The sequence below is a fragment of the Hyperolius riggenbachi genome, chromosome 4, assembly GCF_040937935.1.
Source record: "Hyperolius riggenbachi isolate aHypRig1 chromosome 4, aHypRig1.pri, whole genome shotgun sequence".
NCBI lineage: Eukaryota > Metazoa > Chordata > Amphibia > Anura > Hyperoliidae > Hyperolius > Hyperolius riggenbachi.
In genome coordinates, this window is record NC_090649.1 from 339,126,389 (window position 1) to 339,150,557 (window position 24,169).

General features: G+C 42.9%; 1 protein-coding gene across 4 annotated transcripts in view; it reads right to left on the bottom strand.

Moving 5' to 3' along the window:
• Nucleotides 1-24,169, bottom strand: part of TIAM2 (TIAM Rac1 associated GEF 2) — a 1,035,624-nt gene that overhangs the window by 668,470 nt on the left and 342,985 nt on the right. For 3 of the 4 annotated variants that reach the window (XM_068231884.1, XM_068231882.1, XM_068231883.1), the window contains one exon: nt 2,543-2,978. In XM_068231884.1, the coding sequence (XP_068087985.1) occupies nt 2,543-2,978 (436 nt within the window). Of the gene's footprint in view, nt 1-2,542; nt 2,979-19,258; nt 19,313-24,169 lie in introns of those variants that run through there. The other variant, XM_068231885.1, reaches the window with a different exon arrangement.

The following is a 24,169-nucleotide window of genomic DNA, read 5'->3' on the forward strand; positions in this document are numbered from 1 at the left end:
AATGCATTGCCTGCACTTTTTTATTTAACCTCCCTGCCGTTATAAAAAATTGCTGCGCACGGCAGGGAGGGTGTTTTTTGGCATTTGTTTTTTTTTTTTTTAGCATGTAGCTAGCCTAGCGCTAGCTACATGCTTCCCTCCTCCCTGTGGCGTCCCCCCGAATGCGCCGATCGCCGCCGGCGCATATACCCATCCGGAAATCCCGTTCTGAACGGGATTTCCAGGAGGGCTTCCCCCGTCGCCATGGCGACGGGCGCGATGACGTCACCGACGTCATCGACGTCGTGACGTCAGAGGGAGTCCCGAACCACCCCTCGACGCTGCCTGGCACTGATTGGCCAGGCAGCGCACGGGTCTCGGGGGGGGGGCACCCTCTGATGCGGCGGGTTGCGGCGAATCGGCGCGGAGGCGATCGTAAGTTACACGCAGCTAGCAAAGTGCTAGCTGCGTGTAACAAAAAAAAAATTATGCAAATCGTCCCAGCAGGGCCTGAGGAATCCTCCGCGGCAGGTTACCCCGAGCTGAGCTCGGGATAACCGGCAGGAAGGTTAAAGTGAACCCGAGGTGAGAGTTGTGTGTAGGTAAACAGAGGTGCCAAAAGGATAAACATGGCGAAAATTGTTAAAAAGGAGGCGGTAGCAGTGGACTTACCCCCTTGAAGCACAAGATACTGTCGATTAATATTCAACAAAAATGGTTTATTTACATACTCCAAATAGATGCAACACGTTTCGCAGGCATATCCCGCTTTATCAGGCTATAGAAGGTGTAGTATAGAATAGTGTGCTTTTACCTGCACACTACTTGAGTCCTCCCTTGGTGGAGGGAATTTGGCCCCTTTTTCCGTTCTACAGAGAGCGACTTCTTAATCCTGAGTGGGGACAGGTCTAACTCCTCACCTGCCTACTTAGTGGTTGCGTGGATGATAACCCTGGTTTGTATTATCTTATACTTACCTAATCATACCCACATTTCCAGTACATACTACACTATACCGGGCTCTCTGTGTCTCCCTTTTATATCCGAGGTCAGAATTATATGAAGGCTGCCATATTAGTTTCCTTTTAAGCAATACCATTTTCCTGGCTGTCCTGCTGATCCTCTGCCTCTAATACTTTCAGCCATAGACCCTCTGAACAAGCATGCAGCAGATCAGGTGTTTCTGACATTATTGTCAGAACTGACCAGATTAGCAGCATGTTTGTTTCTGGTGTCCTTCAGACACTACTGATGCCAAATAGATCAGCAGGGTTGCCAGGAAACAAATATGGAAGTCTCCATATCACTTTCACCTCGGGTTCATATTAAGCCTTATCCCCGTCACGGAGAAGTGCGGTCCGTGAGGAAACAAGTTGTGCAAAACAATTGGGGTCTCTGTGGGAGAACCCACCTGGATGGGTGATGTACTTTTACCAAGTACTAAACTGCAATGCTGCCATATCTCTTTACTGAGTCACTGCAATTAAATGGGTTCATCAGTAGCTGGTGCCCCGTGTATGTGTACTTTTGTGCTTGAACATTTTTTTATTTAAAACAGCAGAAAACACAAGCAGCCTGGGATTGTAAAGACTAGTCTAGACTGGACAGCACCCTGTTGCGCAAGGTTAGTGAGAAACTTTGTAAAGACTCACTGCTGTTGAATTACAAACTCACATCTATACTATACAGCAGGGTTTTTCAACCTGTGGTACACGTACCACCAGTGGTACTTTGCTGTTGGCCAGGTGGTACATTCCAAATTTACCTGCTACTTAATTGCCCACCTGACACTTGTCCTGGTCCCATCCTGCCTCCACAAAGTTCGGCTACCCCTCGCAGCCCCGCCGTCACTGTGCACCGTTCGCTTAGCTGTATCTTCAATGCGCCCGGGTTACTACTGATCTGAGGTCTGAACTATTACAAAGGACAACACAGCGAGGAGCAAGCAAGGGGGAACCGAACTTTGTGGTGAGTCACTTCCCAGCTCTCTGGTGGTGGGGGAGGCTACCTGTATTGAAGTGTGGGGGGGGGGGGACTGGATATGCTACCTATATTGGCAATCTACCTACAGACTGGTAATAATGGCAATCTGTAGGCTTGCAATCTGATTTTAATCCTTTTCCCTACCAATGCCTCCTGCTATTCCCCTCCCATATGCCCCTCCCCCCTTTCTTAAAGTGTACCTGTAAGAAAAAAATGCCCCCGGAGGAGGAAGCCTCTGGATCCTAGAGAGGCTTCCCCTTCCTCCTCAGTAGAGGGGATCTAGTGCTGGAACCCCTCAAAGATCTCCTTGTTTGTGTGAGTGCACGCGCAGTAGTGGCTCTCTGCTCGGGCTCCGATGGAAACACACAAGTCTGATCGGGTCATATCTATTGCGCAGGCACACTGGTGGTACTTGAAGATTTTCAGGTGATAAAAGTGGTACAGTGAGTGAACAGGTTGAAAAGCCCTGCTGTACAGTATGGCCTGCTGAACGATTTTAGTTCTTACTTGCTCTGAAATAGTCTTTAAAGAAAAAGTATTTACTAAGTTTTGTCTAGATTAAGAGTTTTTGGTACTATACCTTTAAGTGTAACCCAGTATTGCTTCCATTTTCTGCGGTTTATAAGCTCCAGTTTTTTTTCCTTCTGAAGGGTGATGAGAGGTTTGAAGAAGAGCCATCCTGCTTTGCGAATAACTCCTTGTTCCTTTTCAAACAGCAGGTCAAGCTGTTCCAGTGAGCTTAATGAATCATTGCTGGAGTCTTCTGTTCCAGATGATGTAGTTGTCTCCTCTACATTGTTTCTTCCCAACTGTAGTTCTCTCATGAAGTTTTCATAGATGTTTTGCCTCAGTACATCACTGCTAATTGTACTGCCATGCTTACTTTTCTGTGACATGAGTTGTCCTGAGCCACCAGAACACGCAGCGCTGGAAAGATGTGCAGGAGAGCTTCTCTCAGCCATAATGCCATCAATGCCACTATCAAAGCAATCACTTGTATCTTTACATTTTGGTTCCTGAAAGTATATTGAGAAGCAAACATTATTGTTTCATGGCTCCTACAATTTCATCTACTTATTGTAACAATAAAGAAAAAACAAAACACTTCACGTTATCATATATTGACTTACAATTTAACAGAACAAAAGACACAAAAGTATTTTATTTTACGATGTCTTTCATATTGAGTACTCAGAGGACTTCCATGACAGCTGTCCGGGTCTGTACAGTGTACTTGGGCACTGATAGTATCCTGAGTTTAGGGGTACTCTGATCACTCAGAGAGGGAATATCTGTGGTCTGTATAATGCAATATGGCTGAACATGGGTGTGCTCATGATTAATGGATGTGGTCAAATTTGCTGTAGGTATGGTTTGTATGGTACCTCAAGAAAAGTCACTGCTGCTCATGTGAAGCTGTCACAAAGCTCTGTGTGCAAAATATAATAATAATATTATACATCTAGCTCAGGGATGTCGATCTCCAGTCCTCAAGCGCCAAGTTCCTCAAACATTTTTGGCACAGTTAAAATTAATGAATGAGATTAAATCACTAAAGGTGCTGGTGATCAATTAGAACAAATATCAATGAATGTCAGCGATTTTTTCAAAATCAACTAGATCCACCAGAATATCCCTTAAAAATGTAAGGGTGGCGCATAGAGGAAGTATGCTGTATTGACCCAGGAATAGGGCCGGATTTAGGCCTAGGCCTTGGCCTAGGGCACCACAGGAGCAAAGGCACCAAAGCAGCAGGCTAAACTGATGCAGAATATGCAAGCTTGCAAATGCTGCAATGCAGGGAGATCAGGCTAGCGTACTCTGCTGTTACGAGGGGGTCATCAGGCTACCTGTACTAGAGGGAAGAAAAGGGGTCATCTGGCTACCTATACTGGAAAAAAGGGGGGAGGGGTCATCTTGTTACCTATACTAAAGGGGGGGAGGCTGGTGACAGTGGCCTTGGGCAGTAAAGAGTACAAATCCGGCCCTGCCCAGGATGCTGGATTTTAATATTGAATGCACATTTTTACCTTCTGGAATATGTGAGTGTGATTTTATACTTTTTATTGGCATATTAAAGCAATATTACACCATGGAAGCATTTGTGTAGTTTTTAAGGGATATTCTGGTGGCTCTAGCTGCATTTGAAAACCTGGACGTGGATGTGATGATACCCAGCCTGTGGATTAAAGACAAGTGTTGTTAGCTGTTTCTGATTGAGCAGTCTTTAACTCTGGTGAGCGCATTTATATATTGATAGTGATGGATGTTGCAGTTTAACTCACAAAGTTGTTTTGAAACCACGAGAAGGTGGTGGTGCACCCTTGCTGAGAGATACTGCACTATTATTTGGTCTCTCCATCTGTTTCTAGGGAACATTATCTTCAGTGGATTCATCATTAGATGCAGCCATGACAATCCTCTGGATATCTATTATGAGCTTGAGCTGTTTGGGATAGAACAGCATGTCCATCTGGTGAGTGAATTGTATATGATATTGTAGCTGAGAGTGGATAACATGGATCACAGAGTGTTATATACTGTATGTCATGGGGAGGTGGTGGTGCCTGCCCATCGGAAGATGCTGCACTATTATTTTAATTTGTTTATTTTTGATGTAAAAGACAGATGGAACATAATTCCAAGTCAACAAGATTATCCAGTCTGGATAATCAAAGTTACCATTCTGAGCGCTGACATTCATTGATATTTGAATTTAACTGTGTTTAGTGAAGCGATCCGATACTATAGTACAGTATTGATCAGAGGAGCGAAACATTTTTTGCAATAATTTTATAAAGTAGAAAACGTTTCCCATTTCTCAGTCCATCCTAAACACTCCCATGGATATGGCCCTCGAGGACTGGTGTTCGACATCTGTGATCTAGCTAGATACATACATAAATAGCTCATCCATAACAACACAAAAAAATAATATTGCTAGCACACCAATTCAGGACATCATAACATTACAAAGGCTGATGCATTAAGGTCCAGTAAGGTTGCTACAACTAGAAGCTGGTTACGAAATTGTACAGAACCGTGGATCAAACAGTCTTCCTGGTGCACTCTCTGTCCCCTTGTTCCACTGCTGTCTCCTGTTTAAATTATGCTCCTTCAAGGCTCCTTGGAAAGCTTTGGAAGCAATCATGCCTCCGAGTGAGCCCGTACTTGCATATGCGCAGTTCAGACCCTCTTGAGGATGGCCGAAGACGTATTTGGCCTGCAAGTCTAATTATTTTAACAGGGAGACAGAGGTGGAATGAGAGCAGAGGAGAGAGAGGAGCGGAAAGGCTCTATTGGATCCAAATGGGAGAGGGGGAGAAGAAAAGACAGGGAGCACGGAATGGGAGAGGAAAAGACAGGGAGCATGGAATGGGAGAGGGGAAGAAAAGACAGGGAGCACGGAATGGGAGAGGGGGAGAGGAAAACATAGGGAGCACGGAAAGGGGGAGGGGGAGAGGAAAACACAGGGAGCACGGAATGGGAGAGGGGAAGAAAAGGCAGGGAGCACGGGATGGGAGAGGGGAAGAGGAAAAGAAAGAGAACACAGGAAAGGAGGAAGTGGAAAAGACAGGGAAAATGGCATGGGAGAGGAAAAGACATGGAACATGTGATGGGAGAGAGGGAAGAAGAAAAGACAAGGAACATGGGATGGGAGAGGGGGGAGAGGAAAAGACAGGGAACACAGGATGGGAGAGGGGGAAGAAGAAAAGACAGGGAACACGGGATGGAAGATGGGAGAGAGCAAAAGACAAGGAACATGACATGGGAGAGGAGGAGAGGAAAAGACGAGGAACATGTGAATGTGATGGTAGGAAGAGGAAAATAAATATTTCACTTGTCACAAAAGAGTAGAGTGACTGTCTGAGATTAGGCAATGGAGCAGGCACCCTGAGACAGAGCATTGGAGAGCAGAAGGCAAGTCACCTTATCTTAATTGCAATCATTACTGTTTACTTACTTGTAGCTTGTACTTGCCCCACTCCCAGGTCACTTAAAGAGAAACTCCGACCAAGAATTGAACATTATCCCAATCAGTAGCTGATACCCCCTTTTACATGAGAAATCTATTCCTTTTCACAAACAGGCTATCAGGGGGGCACTGTATGACTGATATTGTGGTGAAACCCCTCCCACAACAAACTTTTGAGTACGTACTCCTGGCAGTTTCCTGTCTGGGAACCTTGCTGCATTGTGGGAAATAGCTGTTCACAGCTGTTTCCAACTGCCAAAAAAACCATGCAGCAGCTACATCACCTGCCAACAGTAAAAATGTCACCATGTAATACATATCAGAATGTAAATCAGGGATTTAAAAGATTTTACAATGGGCAAACACTGACTAAATCATTTATACATAATTATTGTAAAAATGAAGCACTTTTTATTACATTATTTTCACTGGAGTTCCTCAGTATGAAGCTATACTATCTCAAAAAACACCAACACATATATACGTAGATAAATACTTGCTCTACGTACATAATGTATGTATTGCACTGTCCACGTTTTGATTTCAGTAAATTTTATGATAGAGTGAAATGGTTAGCATCCTTATTACTTGTTTACCAGATAAAAATAAAGAATTGATTTTTGATTTTATGCACGACAGTTACGATTTAACAGCATGAGCAAATGTTTCGTCCCCAGCACTCTGCAGAATCCAGTGTTAAATCTCCCGGCAGTAAGAAAACATCACGGAAACAGCCGGGAAGTAGAGGAGGTGGGCGGGGCATGTCAGGAGACTGTGAGCTAAGCGGCAGCTAGCCAGGCAACACATGTCGGTGTAAGTTGCCTGCAGGATGGCTCCTGGGAATGATCGTTGCCTATCTGCTGCCCCAGTGTCCTGCCGGGAGCTTTTATCATCAGCCGCTGGCTAACTCATGTCCAAGACCCGGCCATCCAGCCTACCCATGGCCCCTCGCTGCTAAACTCTAATGCAGGGTGGCTGCGAATGGGTACCAGGTCTGTCTGCCACAGTGACTCGTCATAAATGTCTGTTAGCGTGGTCGGGGCTTTTTACACGTGCTGTAGGCTTACTGCCCCTCAGCGGCCCTAAAAAAGGAGATTTTATCTGGTGCCTCAGGCCACGGCCTAGGTGGCCTAGCCAGAAATCCAGCCCTGTGCACAATAGAAGGTTGCAAGCAACATGGAAAGCTACATTTTACATAACATAGCAAAGCTTTATTGCAAGTTATCAGTGAGCTTCTATTTGAAGCAAGTCTATTGGTAGTCCTTGTACTAGCCATCAAAGAAAACTGAACTTCTTTATGAACAATTTTGTAATACTGAATTAATTAATGTATGTACCAACTGCATACATGCGTTAATTTTTGTGCATTAACACAAAACTATTCTCATGGTTGTTTGATGTTAGTAGATTAAACCACTCCCCCCTCTGGACCTCCTGTACAATTCCAGACTGCACTCCAGAGCACTGAGGATTACTAGCGATCCCTCTCATCCAGGTTACTGCTTTTTCAGCCGACTCCGCTCAGGCCGGAGGTTCAGGTCCATCGCCACCAGGACCTCAAGGCACAGGAACAGCTTCTTCCCCTCTGCTGTTAACTCTCTAAACTCTATTCATAAACTCCCTACACACGCTGCTAATCCTCCCTCGCAAGCAGGGTTGGTCAGAACCCGATTACATTGACGCACCTTACGCAATTTGTAAACCTGGGGATGAGAATGCGGAATCATCCAGGATGATGATCTATGGCAGTCCAAAGTTAAAAACATTTTATAGCAGTAGCGCAATTGTGTTCAAAACTGTATTTGTATTGTATTGTGTTTTGTTTAACATTTACACTGTGTTTTGTGTTTTTCTCAGCCCTGCATGCCAAGTCCAATTCCGGGCACGACCCAGTCGTGCTTGGCGAAATAAAAATGATTCTGATTCTGATTCTGAGATTAACGATAAAGTTAAGTCATCAGAGTCCTAAAAAGACATTGAAAAAGTTTAATGCATCAAGCCCATAAAACAAACTAGAATATCTGGCATGCAGAAATATGCACCGCAAAACCACTGCATCTGTCCAAGTTGACCTAATTTTCAGCCTGTTGTCACTTACGGTAGCTGAAACTCTTGTTGGTGTTTTCATCTGTAATGCAGATAAACATGAGGACATGGTTTAGAGGTTTCTAACTTTGAATCCACTGGCTGACAAGAGAACTTTTAAGTCTATTAACAGCTGATTTACTGCAGGTTCTGTATGATCTCAGAATGCTGATTTTTTTTTACCCCCACCCAGTGCTCAGCTACCAGAACATTTTCTTTCTTGACTACCTGGCTATCTGGCTACTTCTTGGCTACCAACCATTCCGTAGTCTAGTCTACGGGCCCATTAACACTGGGGTAATTAGCAGGTGATTAGTAAGATTAGCAATAACTTTAATTCAACATCAGAACATGATTAGTGAAAACATTTAAAGAAGCTCTGGTGACTCATATTACTCACCAGCTAAATAATGTGTACAGAACACTAATGTATATAAAAAAAAAAAAAAAACACAAACACTGTAATTAAAGAGACTAAATCAATACAGCAATTAATGGTGGGTCATTAAGTGGATATTCATGTGTGATTAAAATTAGTTTTCATTGTGAAATGCAGTAAAAGAAACACACAAATGTATTAAGTTGTAACGGTTTACAAAAAAAAACCCAACCTCAAATAAGTTGATATCTCAGGCGGGAAGTGGTTGTTGGATTTCTCTCTGTGAAATATCAGAACAGGTCCCCCCCCCCCCCCCCCCCATGACTTGTTTTGCCCTTCATCAGCCTGATTAACTGTACATGAAGATAGGCAAGTTTGGAGGCCACTGTGGAAAAAAAGGGAATTTTCCAAGTAGAACTCAAGTCCGTCAGGTGGCCATTGTAAGCAGAGTGGAATTTTTCGTCACAATTCCTGGGTTTTGCATTCCCAGGATGCTAGCCTATTGATAATATCAATGCCTAAAAGAAGAGGTCTGAGCAGCAGTGCTTCAAATGTCAACATCAGAAGAGAAGACTTTGTCGTAGTGGACATGCACAGTTTTTTTAGTCCAATGCATCATCACAGCCCTTTGGGTCCGCACTCAAAGAACACCTCAACTGCCAGGTAGCTGACTACCTGGCCTTAACTGCCGATATCGACACTCTGAGGAGCTATGAACCCCTATTGGGTGCGTAGGCTTGACCTCTGGCTTGAGCTCTCAAAATTTGCTCTCACAATTTGCCATCAAACTTCTCTCTTGCCCCACCTCAACCATCTTGTCAGAGAGGACCTTCAGCGCCACAGGAGGGCTTGTCACTGAGAAGCAAAGTCGATTAGGTCAGAAAAGTGTGGATTACCTCACCTTTATAAAATGAATAAGGCATGGATCCTGGAGGGCTACTGCCTGCCTTAAGACTTTTAAGTCAGTCCCCACCCAGCATCTCTGCACACCGCCTGACTGACTTCTCTGCCACCACCAACAGGATCCAGACCAAGACCCCAGGACTACACAGGTGGATTCTGGTTGAACTCGATGGATGTATGTCTTTTTTCAACCCAAATAGCTATGGATCCTGATTTTTTAAGGCCGCTGCTATAGCAGCAGCCATTAAAAAAAAAAAAAATTCTGGCATGAGTACATGACAAAATTTTCTGGCCTGTGGTGCTGAACTGTGGCTGCAACAACAACTACAAAAAAGGCATGCACATGACGTCAATTTCCCCTCGTGTCCGTTACCTTGACGTAGTGAGGGGGCTTGCGTGTCACAACGAAGCAATGACTTATAAAAGTGTGTTGGGGCACACCCAAAATGATAAGGTTGTTGCTTCATTGTGGACAGACCAAATTCAATCCATCGGCTGGATAAGTTTTGGCAACACCTCTGGTCACCTCAGGTGATCATTCAATAAAACCTACTAGGCCAACACTGGGTCCACACTGCAGAACAAGTGTTTTCTGGGTCATTTAACTGGCCCAACCATAGGGGCTAGAAAACCCAGGGCTGTGGGTTTGGAGCATTTTTGGGGTACCTGGAGTCGGAGTCGAGAAAAAATGCACCGACTCCGAATGAATTTAAACAGTAATTAAAATAAAAATATGATAAAATATTTTATTTCTCAGATAATAATAGTCATCATAAATTATATATAACAAATCCAAAAGGTTCACTGCAGAAAGCCTTAGATACTTTAGAAGAATTTAGTATGCATTTCAACTTTAAGATTAACCAATAAAAAACAAAAATCTTAAATATTGGATGCTTAAATGAGACACGAATAGCAATACAGAGAGTAAACTCACTCACATGGTGTGAAAACTCAGTGAAATACTTGGGTATTATGCTGAGTAGCAACACTAAGGCTCTTTTCTCAAATAATTTCCCCAATTTACTAAAATAATGTAAAAATATTTTAAGAGGAGCGGATCGTCCGTGCTTTAATATGCTTGGAAGGTTGGAGATTATTAAGATGCTGGTTTTACCAAAAATATTATATGTACTGCAGTGCCTTCCAATAACCCTTCCCAGCCAATGGTTTGCCGAGTGGAACAAGGTTTTTCAAAAATGTATATGGGCAAATAATAAACATAGGATTAAGTACTCGCAATTAATGAATGATAAAGAACAGGGGGGTGTGGGAGCACCAGATATTGAAACCTACTATAAGGGCATACACTTAACAAGAGTGGTGGAATGGAGAGTGGGTTTAGAAAATAAGCTTTGGGTTATGGCAGACGAGAAAGAGATTAACTTCAATCTTGTATTTACTTGGATCCCAGAGAATATTAGGATCATCGGTCAGGAGGCTACACATCCCCTTATTAAGCCTACACTTAAGATACTTCTTGATTTTGTATTGAGGTGGAGTAGGAGGACCGGCACCTCCCCGCTGGTCACGCTAAAAGACAACCTAGAATTCCCTCCAGGTAGACAAAAAAATTGGTTTGATATTAATAAAGTTGATAGGGAAATAAGGATATTGGACCTTAAAGGGGACCCAGAGTTAGGCATAGGCGGTTTGCTGGAGGGAAGTAATGACATCGAACCCTGGGGTAAGGTGCAAATTACTAGTTTCCTCAGATCCTTAGAGAGAAGTAATAAAGGTATTAGACCTAAGATAAATATGTTAGAAAAATGTTTTTTTTTTAAAGAAAAACCGGCAAAACTGCTATCATTAATGTACAAGTTTATTCGGGGGGATATAACAGAGAAATTATATCTATGGCAGAAAAAATGGGAAAGGGACCTAGGGGTGACCTGGGGAAAAGAAGACTGGCAAAGGATCTTTGGATTAGTATGGAAATATCCGAATCGGAAACTGCAACTTACGCAATATAAAACGATGAATAGATGGTATCTTACCCCAGCAAGGGTGGCGAAATTCACCAGGGATGGAGAGGACAGGTGCTGGAGGTGTGGCCAGGGGGGAGGTGACGAGACCCATATGTGGTGGAGTTGTGTGCAGGTGAACGGCTTCTGGCAAGAGCTGTCCGGGTTCTGGACTAGAATTCTACAACAGAATGTATGTATTCCACCTCTCGAAGCTATGCTTGGGGTTATAGAAAAAGAACAAAATAAACAAATAAAAGAACTGAGAGAAATTGGTAGCCAGGTGGCACGTTATATATTAGCTAAAAGGTGGAAGGAAAAAATGCCAATTGATTTGCCAGCTTGGTTTGCGGAGATGTGTTACTTTTGGGAGGAAGTTGATGGTGAAGAGATGGACCCATTAAAAGAAGGTAAATTAAAAAAATTAAAAGCCCTTTGGTTGGACCTATTATGAATGAAGGAGGAAGAATTAGGAGGAATGGGAGAGGAAGAAGAGGCTGATATATGGAATGTACGATTGATAGTAAGTAGGGAATGAATGTGAAGGATGGCTGGATAGAAGAGATGATAGGGGTAGGAGTGATTTTACGGGAGGGGAGAATGTGAGTTGGGGGGTAGGGGAGGTATCGGCTATAAGAATGGATTTTTGCTCTTTGTGCAAAATTATATTCTTGCTTGCTGTTCGGCTTATTATATTATTAAATAAAGGAAAGAAAAAGAGAAGAAATATAGTTGAGGTGCGAACTATGATGCAAATTAAAGAGCTAGACACTGTTTGTGTCCCAATGAAGCTCGTGATTAGGTCTTGCAAGGGCAAGGCCAAGCTGAGTTCGCAAAAAAAATAAATAAATTATATATACATTAATAGCTGTGCTTAGCCCACAAAAATGATATAAACCAATCGAAAATAATTACTTGCGCTGCTTCAATAAAGCAGTCCCCATATTTTTAAAGTCAGATATACATATCTGATTGTGAATATATATACATGATGTGTACACAGGAATCTTTTATATTTACTAAATAACATCTATGCTGTAAGAATAAAGCCTGATGTGTAGCTGTGTCACTAAAAGAGATGGTCAATGAGATGCAAATAATTCTGTGTTGATGCTGGTTTATGCAAACGTATGCACTCCTTTTGCTCATAAAATCAAATAATTTGATATGTTATTAAAATTTGGTTTGGTGACTAAAGGGTACCTGAGACAGATGTAAAGAAAAGTTGTATGCATACCTGGGGCTTCCTCCAGCCCCCTTCAGGCTAATCAGTCCCTCGCTGTCCTCCTCCACCACCTGGATCTTCTGCTATGAGTCCCGGTAATTCAGCTAGTCAACACAGCAGGGTTGCCAACCGTCCGTGAAAGTACGGGCAGTCCGTACTACATACAAGAAATTTCCCCTGACCGTATTTGCCTATACTTACAAATAGGCGTCCGTCTAAAAAGTAAACAGTCGCGATCAAGCTACCATGGCTACAGAGCCGGAGGGATGAGCGGGGAGGAGGTAGCGTGCTGACGCATTGAGAGGTGCACTCTAACACGCCCCCTCACCAGGAATCTGGAGACGAGCCGCCGCGTGTGATGCGGCGGTTCTTTTGAACTAAGAGCCAGAAGGCAGGAAGGCTTGCTCTGAGCCGGATTGTAGAGAGGAGCTGTCGGTCCGAGGACGAGAGGAGAGAGAGCGGGCGCTGTGCGGTGGCTGGAACAAGGGATCTGGTGCGACTGGCCAGAGAATCTGTGGGTGCCGGTGGAGAGGTGATCAACCAGCAGCTTAGTGGAAACTGGTGTGATTGGCCAGAAGCTGTACCTGGAAATGACCCGTGTGAAAAATAAGGGAAAGAGTGGTGGAAGTTCTAAAACGGCAGACATTCGTGGATTTATGGAGGTGAGAAATAAAGAGCCTGCTGGAGATAGGGAGTATATGGAGGAGACATCTGCTGGGACCCCTGATGTTGCTGGTATTTCAGGGACCGAATGTGGATCGATTAAATGCCCTGCAAGAAAAAGAAAAACTCTAGCTGGAGCTGAGTTGGAGAAAGAGGAGGAGGAGGAATGGCAGGAGCGGGTGAGATCTTTGCCAACGTTGTCTGATATGGAGGGAAAAGTCATTCCATAAGGAAATGCTGTAAATTAAAAATGAAGTTATAAGTATTGGGCAGAGAGTGGGAGCAGCAGAGGATAAGGTGGAGAAGGTGGAGCAGACTGTATCCGATTTGTCGTCTAAAGTTAATTTGCATAAGAAATTTGATGAACTAGTATCCCAATTAGACGATTATGAACATCGAAATCGCAGGCAAAATATTAGAATAATAGGGGACTGTTCTAATACTGACTGCTGATTAATACTAGTATGTTAATTAGATGAAGATGGAACTGGTGAGGGGAAGGTGGCTACTGAGTCCTCTCGGATCTCTTTTGGGAAGTGTCTCTATGGATTGGGAGACTGGGAGAATGGAATTCTCTGGAGGGGGGAATCCTGAGGGGATAATTGGGTTTTTTTTTTCAGTTTATTTTATACTTTTTGTTTAGTTTTTTTTATTTTGTTATGTTTTTTCTCCTTCTGATTTCCTTAAAGAGAACCCGAGGTGGGTTTGAAGAATATTATCTGCATACAGAGGCTGGATCTGCCTATACAGCCCAGCCTCTGTTGCTATCCCAAACCCCCCTAAGGTCCCCCTGCACTCTGCAATCCCTCATAAATCACAGCCACGCTGCTGACAAACAGCTTGTCAGAGCTGGCTGTGTTTATCTCTATAGTGTCAGTCTGCTGCTCTCCCCGCCTCCTGCAGAACTCCAGTCCCCGCCTGCATCCCTTCCCTCCCTGCTGATTGGAGGAAAGGGACGGGGCAGGGACCGGAGCTATGCAGGAGGCGGGGGAGCAACTGAGACTGACACTACAGATGTAAACACAGCCTCACAGCACTGCTGTGATTTATGAGGGATTGCAGAGTGCAGGGGGACCTTAGTGGGGTTTGGAATAGCAACAGAGGCTGGGTTGTATAGGCAGATCCAACCTCTGTATGCAGATAACATTCTTTAAACACACCTCGGGTTCTCTTTAAAAATCCTTCCTGCAGGAGACACATTTTTGGGGAGATAAGATGCCGAGAATGCCCTTGACTATGTTCCCCAATTAAAAAAGCAAAGGGGGTTGCGATTGCGGTATGGAAGAATTGCCCTTTTGTTTTTTTGGATAAGAAATGTGACGAGTTGGGTAGATATATTTTTTTAAAATGTGATTTAATGGGGCAAATATATACATTTGTGAATATCTACAGTATGTACCTAATGGAGCTCAGACTACCTTTTTCAGGTCAGTTTTGGAACAATTGGGGAGTTTTAGGGAAGGGTGTTTGGTTTTTGGTGGAGATTGCAATTGGGTCTCTGATCCTAAGATGGATGTGTCATCGGCTACTAGGGCTTTTTCAGCAGTAGCTAACAAATCAATAAAAAGGTCCTTAGAAAATTTGCATCTAATAAATGTGTGGAGAGTACTTTTCCCTTCTGTGAAGGATTATTCTTTTTTCTCGGGGGTTCATAAGGTGTATACTAGGATAATATATTATTTTTGGACCAATATTTTCTGGATAGAGTCAAAGGGGCCTATATAGGGAATATTACCATTTCGGACCACGCTCCAGTGTGGTTTGATTTGGATTTAATGGTGAGAAATAGAAGTAATTGGCATTGGAGACTCAATTGCAATCTTCTAGATGATGTAAAAATTAGAAATAAGATTGGAAAAACATTAGTTGAATATTTTGATGTAAATGAAGTGGAGGGCATGGACAAGGGCATAGTATGGCAAGCTCATAAGGCAGTGGTAAGGGGGGGGGGGGTTATTTCTCTGGGAGCCCCAAAAAAGAAAGAGTATAATGGAAAAATTGCAGCTTTATTATCAGAAATTAGTGTTGGAATTAGAACATAAGGGTTCATTAGATCAGGAGGCCCTAGGAAAATTAAATGGGGTAAGGAATAAATAAATAAAGTTATTGGAAAATAGATTGAGGGAAAGGCATACAAATTTTTCTGCTATATGGTTCGAGCATGAAAATAAAAGTCGAAAGTAGCTTGCTAGGGCTTTAAAAGGGCAGAGGAAAAGTATGTAAATACCTAAGATAAAGGGTGTAGGAGGTGGTTTGGAGCTGCAGGCTCACAGAATGGCAAATATTTTTAAAGATTACTATTCTTCGTTGTATGTATCAGGTAATTTTGATAAAAGGATGTAGGAATACTTAGATGAATCTGGTATGGTTAAAATAACGCAGGAAAATAGGGATATAATGGAGAGGGAAATAACTGAAGATGAAGTGTTAGCAATGATTAAAGCCATGAAGTTGGGGAAGTCACCTGGGCCAGATGGTTTTTCTAAAGAATACTTCTCTACTTATGGGGATGTGTTGGTTCCTCCTATGTGAAGATTTTTCAATTCGCTTAAAGATGGTAAAGTGTTACCCAAGGATGTGCTAGAGGCGCACATAACTGTTATTCATAAGAATGGAAAAGATCCGGCCTTATGTCAAAGTTACAGGCCCATTTCATTGTTGAATCTGGACATAAAGGTTTTTGCAAAGATATTAGTGGAAATAATTAAGCCATGGTTAAGTACAGTTATTAAAAGGGATCAGGTGGGGTTTGTGCCTGGGAGGGAAGGGAGGGATAATGTGGCAAGGGCAATGGCATTATTTGAGTGGGCAGTAGTGAGGGGAGTCCCGATGATGGTTTTGTCGACGGATGCAGAGAAGGCATTCGACAGGGTAAACTGGAATTTTATTATGTCCACTTTAAGATATGTGGGGTTTAGATATAATATGTTAAGATGGGTTGGTGCATTATATTACAATCCAACTGCGAGGGGGTGAGAGCAAATGGTGCCCTGTCGGATGCCTTCTCCTTGTCTAATGGGACGAGACAGGGTTGCCTTATGTCTCTCATTATTTTTATTTTACGTTAGAGGTTTTTTTGACGTTAGAGGTGAATATTTAACAGCCCCACCTAGTGTTTCCACCCCACCCTTTAGATTGTAAGCCTCTGGCAGGGTCCTCCATTCCCTAGTGTAATCTACAGGATCATGTACTCCTGTCCTATGACAGCCTGTACTTGTATTACTGGGCCTACCTAACCAGCCCATATTGCATGATCATGTATTTTGTACAATTTGTATGTATAACTTTGTTCTATGTGTATAACCCTATGTATGTCATCCTTGTATCATTGTATATATTTATTGTCCAGCGCTGCGTAATATGTTGGCGCTTTATAAAGTAAATAAATAATAATAATAATATGGTTAGGAAAGCTAGGGATATTCATGGGGTAGTAGTAGGAGAAAAGATACATAAAATGTCGGCTTTTGCAGATGATATTTTAGTTTATATTTCAGAGCCACTGGTGTCATTGCCTAACTTGATTAAGGAAATTGAGAAGTATGGGATTCTTTCAAATTTTAAGATTAATGTCTCTAAATCTGAGGCGCTTAATGTGTCATTGACCCCAGTGGTTTTGAATTTAGTAAAGAGTAATTTTTTCGTTTACCTTTAGAAAAGATGCAATTAAATATTTGGGTATGATGTTATCTAGTGATTTGACAAAATCATATGGTCTAAAATTATGTCCCATTACTTAATTCAATTAAAAAAGACTTGGAGGGGTGGGGAGGGAAGAGGTTCTCATGGTTTGGGTGTATAGACATTATTAAGATGAATGTACTACCTAGGTTGGTTTTCTGTATGTCTATGATTCTGATCTGTGTGCCTGCAGCTTTTTTCCGGTCCTTGAAATCAATTTTTATAAGATTTGTATGGCAAGGGAAGTCTTCGAGATTAGCATATGGAGTTTTGGTTAGTCCTAAAGAAAGAGGGGGATTGGGGCTTCCTGATCTGAAGATGTATTATAATGCATGTGTTCTGGTTAGACTTTTTGATTGGACGTATAGGGAAGGTGTGAAAAGTTGGGTTAATATTGAAAAAAGGTTGGTTGGATTGGATTTGGCAAAGGTTTTTTGGCTTCCGGGGGTATCTAGAGAGCTGCCAAAATGAACTCTCTTTTGGATTAAAAATATAATTAAGGTTTGGGATGGAATTAATAAAAAGTGGGGTTGGTCTGGGGGAATATCTCTTTTGTCACCATTGGAAGGTTTTTTCTTTTTTTTCTGCCAGGTAAGGAAAAAAGGTTTTTTTGGCTTATGTAGGGGAGGAGAGGAGGGGTGGTCTTGAGAGATATTTTGAAGAATGGAAAAGTTAAATCTCTAAATGAGTTGCGGGAGGAATTTGGACAATTCTCATTTGACTTTTAGAGGTATGCACAGTTGAAGCATTTTTTTGGCGGAGAAGGAGAGAACCTCTTATTATAGGGTTGAGTTATCTGAGTTTGAAAAGTTATTTGTTTTGGAGGCTCCTCCTGTACATCTAGTATCGTTCATGTATAGAGAAATGAATCGGTTGGGAGATGGGAATTTTCCGGGTTAGTTGGATAGGTGGGATCTTGGCATCTCTTTAGATAATAATCAGAAGAGGAAGATTTGTGTTTTAGCTCATGCTATGTCTGTAAGGTCTAGAATAAAGGAAATTAATTTTAAATTGTTATCTAGGTGGTATAGGATACCGGATAAATTAGCTGTAATGTTTCAGGGAATTAGTGATAGATGCTGGAGAGGGTGTGAGGCAAAAGGTACACTGATGCACTTGGTGTGGAAGTGTCCGGTTATTTCGGGGTTTTGGAAAAGTGTGTTGGAATGTATCAGGGGATTGTGTGAAAAAGAGGGTGAACTGGATGCTGTGAAAGTGTTGTTGAATGGAACGTGTGCATCTATTGGCAGGTATAAGAGATCTTTGGTGCCTCAATTATTGATTGCAGCTAAGAGTTTGATTCCGGTTAAATGGAGATGCCAAGGTTCTCCATCCCTTAAGGAATGGGTTGGAAGAGTAAATAGGGTGAAAGGGTTGGAGAATCAAATTGCATTACAGCAGGATAAGTTAGAGGGTTTTAACGTCAAGTGGGAAAAATGGAGTGAATTTTAGGGTACAAGGAAATATAGGGATATGATGGAGATGTAGGAGGAGGAGTGAATAGTAGGAGGGAATGTAAGGGGAGATTATAGGTAAAAATGGAAATTTATAGGATGTATGAATAATATGGAGATTAAAGAGACAAAATGATCAGCCTTATTTCTTCTATCCTATAAGTTCCTATACCTGTTCTAATGTGCCTAAAACTGGCAATTACAAGCCAGGATTGCAGCAGGGAGTGGCAGAAACAGCACAGAGGGGCCCAGAAGAACATACTGAATAGAATAGTATTCTTTTTATTGTAAGAATTTTAGAGTACAGATTCTCTTTAAAGAACTTGTGGATAATGAGATATTGATATGATGATGATTCTGTGGATATGGGAAGAGGAAGGGGATTGGGTAGTTTTTTTTTTTGTTTTGTTTTTGTGTTATGTACAATTTAAAAAAGGAGGATTGATGCAATGTATTTTGTTGTTGGGATCATAAGATTGGAATGATCATTTTTTCCGTAATAAAATTGATTATGTGAAAAAAAACATGGCTACAGGCAGCACCCCAGGCAGCTCTGGAAGAAGCCTCAGGCTTTTCCTTGCTTCTTCCCTCCCACCCTCCAATCAGCTGTGCTCTTTCTGCTGCTTCTGCCTCTCTCCAACCAATGAGAGAGAGTGACAGAAGCAGCCAAGTGAGCCCGCCACCCACAACTCCCATCCAGGAAGGAGCTGGATTACTGGAAGATGTAGCAACTGTGGGCAGAAGGAGGAGGAAGCCCCTGAGCAGATGAGAGGACTCTGGCCAGCAGTGAATCGAGACTGGACTGCTGACAGGCTGGGAGATTCTCTGAGACACGTGGAAGGAATAGGAGGCAGAACTCAAGCTGGACAGAGAAAAAAAGAAGAAAACAGGGACACCGGGAGCCCTTCTGGTGTAATATCGTCGGATATTATAGAAAGAAGGAGAATCTGAGTATATTATACTTACAAGTGTGGGTTGCTAGAAGAGGCAACCACTCAAAACGCGTTAAGTGTGAAAGGTGCCATAGGAAAACATGGGCATTACTTTGAAAATCCGTTTGTTTTCCGTTTTAACTGAGAGCAACTGATTAAGTGTAAAAGGGCCCTACATGTAAGCTGAAAACTCTGGGCATTTGAGATTAGCTTGATTGTCAGCCAGACTTTCTGATCTCTCTTATCTCTTGTTCTTTCAGCTTGTGTCTTTTCCCAGGCCCCCTCCTCCCCTGCTATCCCCTGCTATCTCCTCTCTCCCAAATGGCTGCTTTGATCAGCATGAGAAGGCTGCAGTCCTGGTGAGATCTCTGCTGTTTCTACTCTCCCCATGCACTCTCGTCTTTTTGTGCCTGTACTTCTTAATCTCCCCCACCATGCCCCCATCTCTTTTATGTACCTACCAATTTTCTTTCCCACATTCCTCTCCCTCTTGTCTAATTTTCATGAATCTGTACCTGTGTCTCCCACAAAGTTTCTATTGTTCTCTCTCTCTCTCTCTCTCGCCCTCTCTCTCTTGACACCTGACATATTCTGCATCACTTTCCAGAGTACATAGTCATGCCACTGACTGTCCTCAGAGGAGCTCACAATCTCATTTTACCATAGTCATGGTCTAATGTACTGCCATATTATTATTATGTATTTATATAGCACTGACATCTTCTGCAGCACTTTACAGAGTACATGGTCATGTCACTGACTGTCCTCAGGGGAGCTCGCAATCTAATTCTACCATAATCATAATCTAATGGCCTACCATATTATTATTATTTCTTTATATAGCACTGACATTTTCTGCAGCACTTTACAGAGTACATGGTCATGTCACTGACCTCAGAGGAGCTCACAATCTAAACCTACCATAGTCCTAGTCTGTTTTCACTATAGACTTGTTGTAGGATCCGATATATATAGGAATTCTATACTATAACATTTATGGAATTGATATGCTATATTAGGATATATTAGAATAGTATTCTATATAGGGGGATGATAATGCTATAGGACATACGGGGTACTGCTGATTCCATCCATTGACAGTGAATGGGTCAACTGTCTATACCCTTCTGCCATTCTTGCATATTACCACGTCATACTTGCTTCCAAATGTGCACGGAAGAGCGTATGATGTGAAGGAGGCCTAAGTCTATGACTAAAAGTATTAGAGGCAGAAGATCAGCTGGATAGCCAGGTAACTGGTACTGTTTAAAAGGAAATAAATATGGCAGCCTCCATATCCCTCTCAGTTTAGTTGTCTTTTAAAATTCCTAAGCATTGGCAGTTAAGAGATGCATTTTATGTTACATACTTTCAATCAACAAGATTGAAATTTGCAAATTAGAGGAGTCAGAGTCGAGAAGTCGGTGGAATCCTAACCTGAGGAGTCGGAGGATTTTTGTACCGACTCCACAGCCCTGGGAAAACCGCTATGGCCTGCACTCTCGACATTAGCACAGTGACCACTACACAAAGATTGTGGCCGAGAGGACTAACATTTAAGTCCTGAGAGTGTCAACTATTAACAACTCTTTGCGGTGTGTTAAACGCAGAGTTTGGCCTGTCAGAGTTTGGTCTGTCAGTGTGAAGCAGGCATAACCCTTATGGCCCTTTTACACTTAATCAGTTGGTGTGCGCTAGTATGCGTTGGTACGCGTTTTTTCCATAGCAGTGCATTGGGAAGAAAATTTCATTTAAAACGCGTTAAGTGTAAAAGGTGCCATAGGAAAACATGGGCATTACTTTGACAATCAGTTTTCTTTCTGTTTTAACTGAGAGCAACTGATTAAGTGTAAAAGGGCCCTTACATTACCACTCCTGACATTGAAAAGCAGCACGGTCAGGGCAGGTATATCACCATCAGCATCCCACATCCCAGTGCACTAATAGCATTTTTTTCAAAATAACAATTACATTTTTTCATAAATATCATTGACATTTTTTTCTCAAATTAAATTTGTATGTGTAAACCTGTGCCACTGCCATCATGTACAGAGCCAAGTCACCGCATCTCTGGCACACAGGGTTGGGGCAAGGGTCCATCTTACCACTAATACCTGGTCTGCAAAGCATGGTCAGGGCACGTATATTACCTATATCGCACATTGGGTAAACCTGCTGACCACTGTGGCAAGCCTCCACTGCGTGGCTCTGCAGTGGAGTTGGTGACACCACCACCACCACCACGAATGGCAGGCAGGCCTGCTGCCAGCCTGCCACCCACTGAAGACCAAAGGCAACTGGCAAGCCTCCACTGCGTGCCTCCGCATTGGAGTTGGTGACGCCACCACCATGAATGACAGGCCTGCTGTAATTTTGTAATTGTAGTTTAAAAAAGAAATAGATTTGAAATTTTAATAACATTAAATTAGTTTTTATTAAAAAAAAGTATTAAAAATAAATTTGACAAATATGCTTTAACCAGTTTACATCCTGCATACAGTATATTAACGTTGTTGCAAGTGGATCCTGAAAGCCACCCGACGTGAATATAAGTTGCTTTCATTTAATGCTAGCACGCACCTGGGATCATTAACCCCCCTCCCCCTAACTACACTATACTGGCATCTCTTCCCGGGGCTCCGATCCTGCCCAATCTCCTGTAATAACCTCCCTCCCCCCCATGCTGCGATCGGGCAGCATGGAGCATTACAAAGTAACAATGTTTACCTGTCCTTGTTCCTGCGGCGATCATGATCCTCTTCCTGCAGTCCGGCTGTCAGCCTCACTATGCTGAATGAATCAGGTCCTGGCTTGATGATGTCATCAAGCCAGGACCCGATCCGTTCAGCATATTGAGGCTGTCAGCGGTAGTGCATGGAGGAGATCGCGATCGCCGGTGGAACAAGGTCAGGTGAGAGAGTAATGCTTCCCTGCACCCAAATCTGCAGGAGGGGGGGGGGAGGGAAGACACCTGGCATTTGGGGGAGGGAAGGTTATCTTAAAGGGCCAACACCTGGCTATCCATGGGGGGACACAAATTAAAAGGGCACACAGTTGGCTATTAATGGGGGAGGGTTAACCACTTAAGGACTGGGCCACATTTGTGTGATCTGTGCTGGGTGGGCTCTCCAGCCCACAGCACAGATCAGTATTTAGGCAGGGCGATCAGACTTCCCCCCTTTTTTCCCCACTAGGGGGATGTCCTGCTGGGGGGGTCTGATCGCTGCCGGCTATATGTGTTTAGCGGGGGGGCTCCTCAAAGCCCCATGGGCGATACAGGACAATGATCCATCCTGCACCGCCTCTGATAGGCTTCAGCCTATCAGATGCCGGTGATCCCCGGCCAAATAGAGGCTGGGGATCACAGATCTCCTTTACGGCGCTGCTGCGACACCAGCACCGTACGCTGTAAACACAGGGGATTCCACTTACGACCAGCCGCCGCCTATCGGTGTTAGGCGGTCGTTAAGTGGTTAAAGGGGCACACACATGGCTATGAATGGGGGAGAGGGGTAATAAAAAACACAGCTGGCTAACTATGGGTGGGGGGGAATTAACATGCACGCTGGCTCACTGAGGTGGGGTGGGGGGTTACAGAAGTGCATGTCGGGCTGGGGAGGGGTACAGAGGCACATCTGGCCAACTATGGGGAGGGGGGTTATAAAGGAGCACATCTGGCTAACTCGGGGGGGGGGGGGGGGTAGAGGATTAAAAAGTTCCACATCAATTAAATAAAGATCCAAAGACACAAAATGGAAAAAATGCACCTTTATTTCCTTTAAACACTCTAACCAGGACAAATGGGCAAATCAAATGCGTGGGTTTAATCTACAGTAGCACTTATTATTTTTAAACTATAATGGCTGAAAACTGAGAAATAATTACTTATTTCATTTTTCCCCTTATTATTTTTAAAATTCGTACAAAATTAAATAATTCTTAGCAAAAAGTACCACCCAAAGAAAGCCTAATTGGTGGCGAAAAAAACAATGTATAGATCATTTATGTGTTATTGGCTAATGAATGGGAGGAGTGTGAAATGTAGAAAATACCCCAGGGTAGTGAAGTGGTTAAGAAAAAAAAATAGGTTGTAGACTGAGCCTGTCTGCTTCAGTTGAGCGCACATGCACCACCTGCACATCTAAGGGCCTTATATACAGGTTACACTCAATCTCGTGTGGCTGCTTGGTCGCATAACTAGTTGGCATGGAGGAGTTCACAAATAGGCTTAAAACAAAACAAAAAAATTAGACTGTACACTGAGTCTGTCAGTTTGTTTTCATCATATAGCTCCATTATTAACTTCCCATCCTGGCATTTGCTACAAGCCACTTTGGTTCATTCAGTTGAGCGCTCATGCAGCACTGCACACACACACCTAAGGTCCTTACAGACCTGCTAGTGCTCAATCTCGGTAAACGTGGCGTTAAGAGTGGCAGTTTGAACACAGGCACTAGATCCAAGGACACCATGGTGTCTGCATTATATTGCCTGCTGCCATCGTCCTGTATTTTTTTTTATTGTAATTTAAAAAAAAAAAAAGATACAGTACAGATTTGGCATTGTTAATAGTGTGCCTGTGTCCGCTCATACGTTGGCGCAGAGTTTGTCTAATTTCTCCCACATACATACCTTTGGGGCATTTAGCACACATGATTACAAATGTCGCAAACATCAAATTTTGGGTTCGCAAACAGTCGAACTCGAACTTCCGGAAAAGTTTGAGTTAGTGCAAACCGGGCAAACCGCCATGGACTTCACTGGCAAGTGAATTTTGAAACAGTCTTTGTAGGTTTCAAAATTTGCTTTCCCATTGAAGTCTATGGCGGTTTGCCCGGTTCGCACTAACTCAAACTTTTCCTGAAGTTCGAGTTCGCCATTTGCGAACCCAAAATGTGATGTTTGCGACATCTCTAATCATGTGTGCTAAATGCCCCAAAGGTAA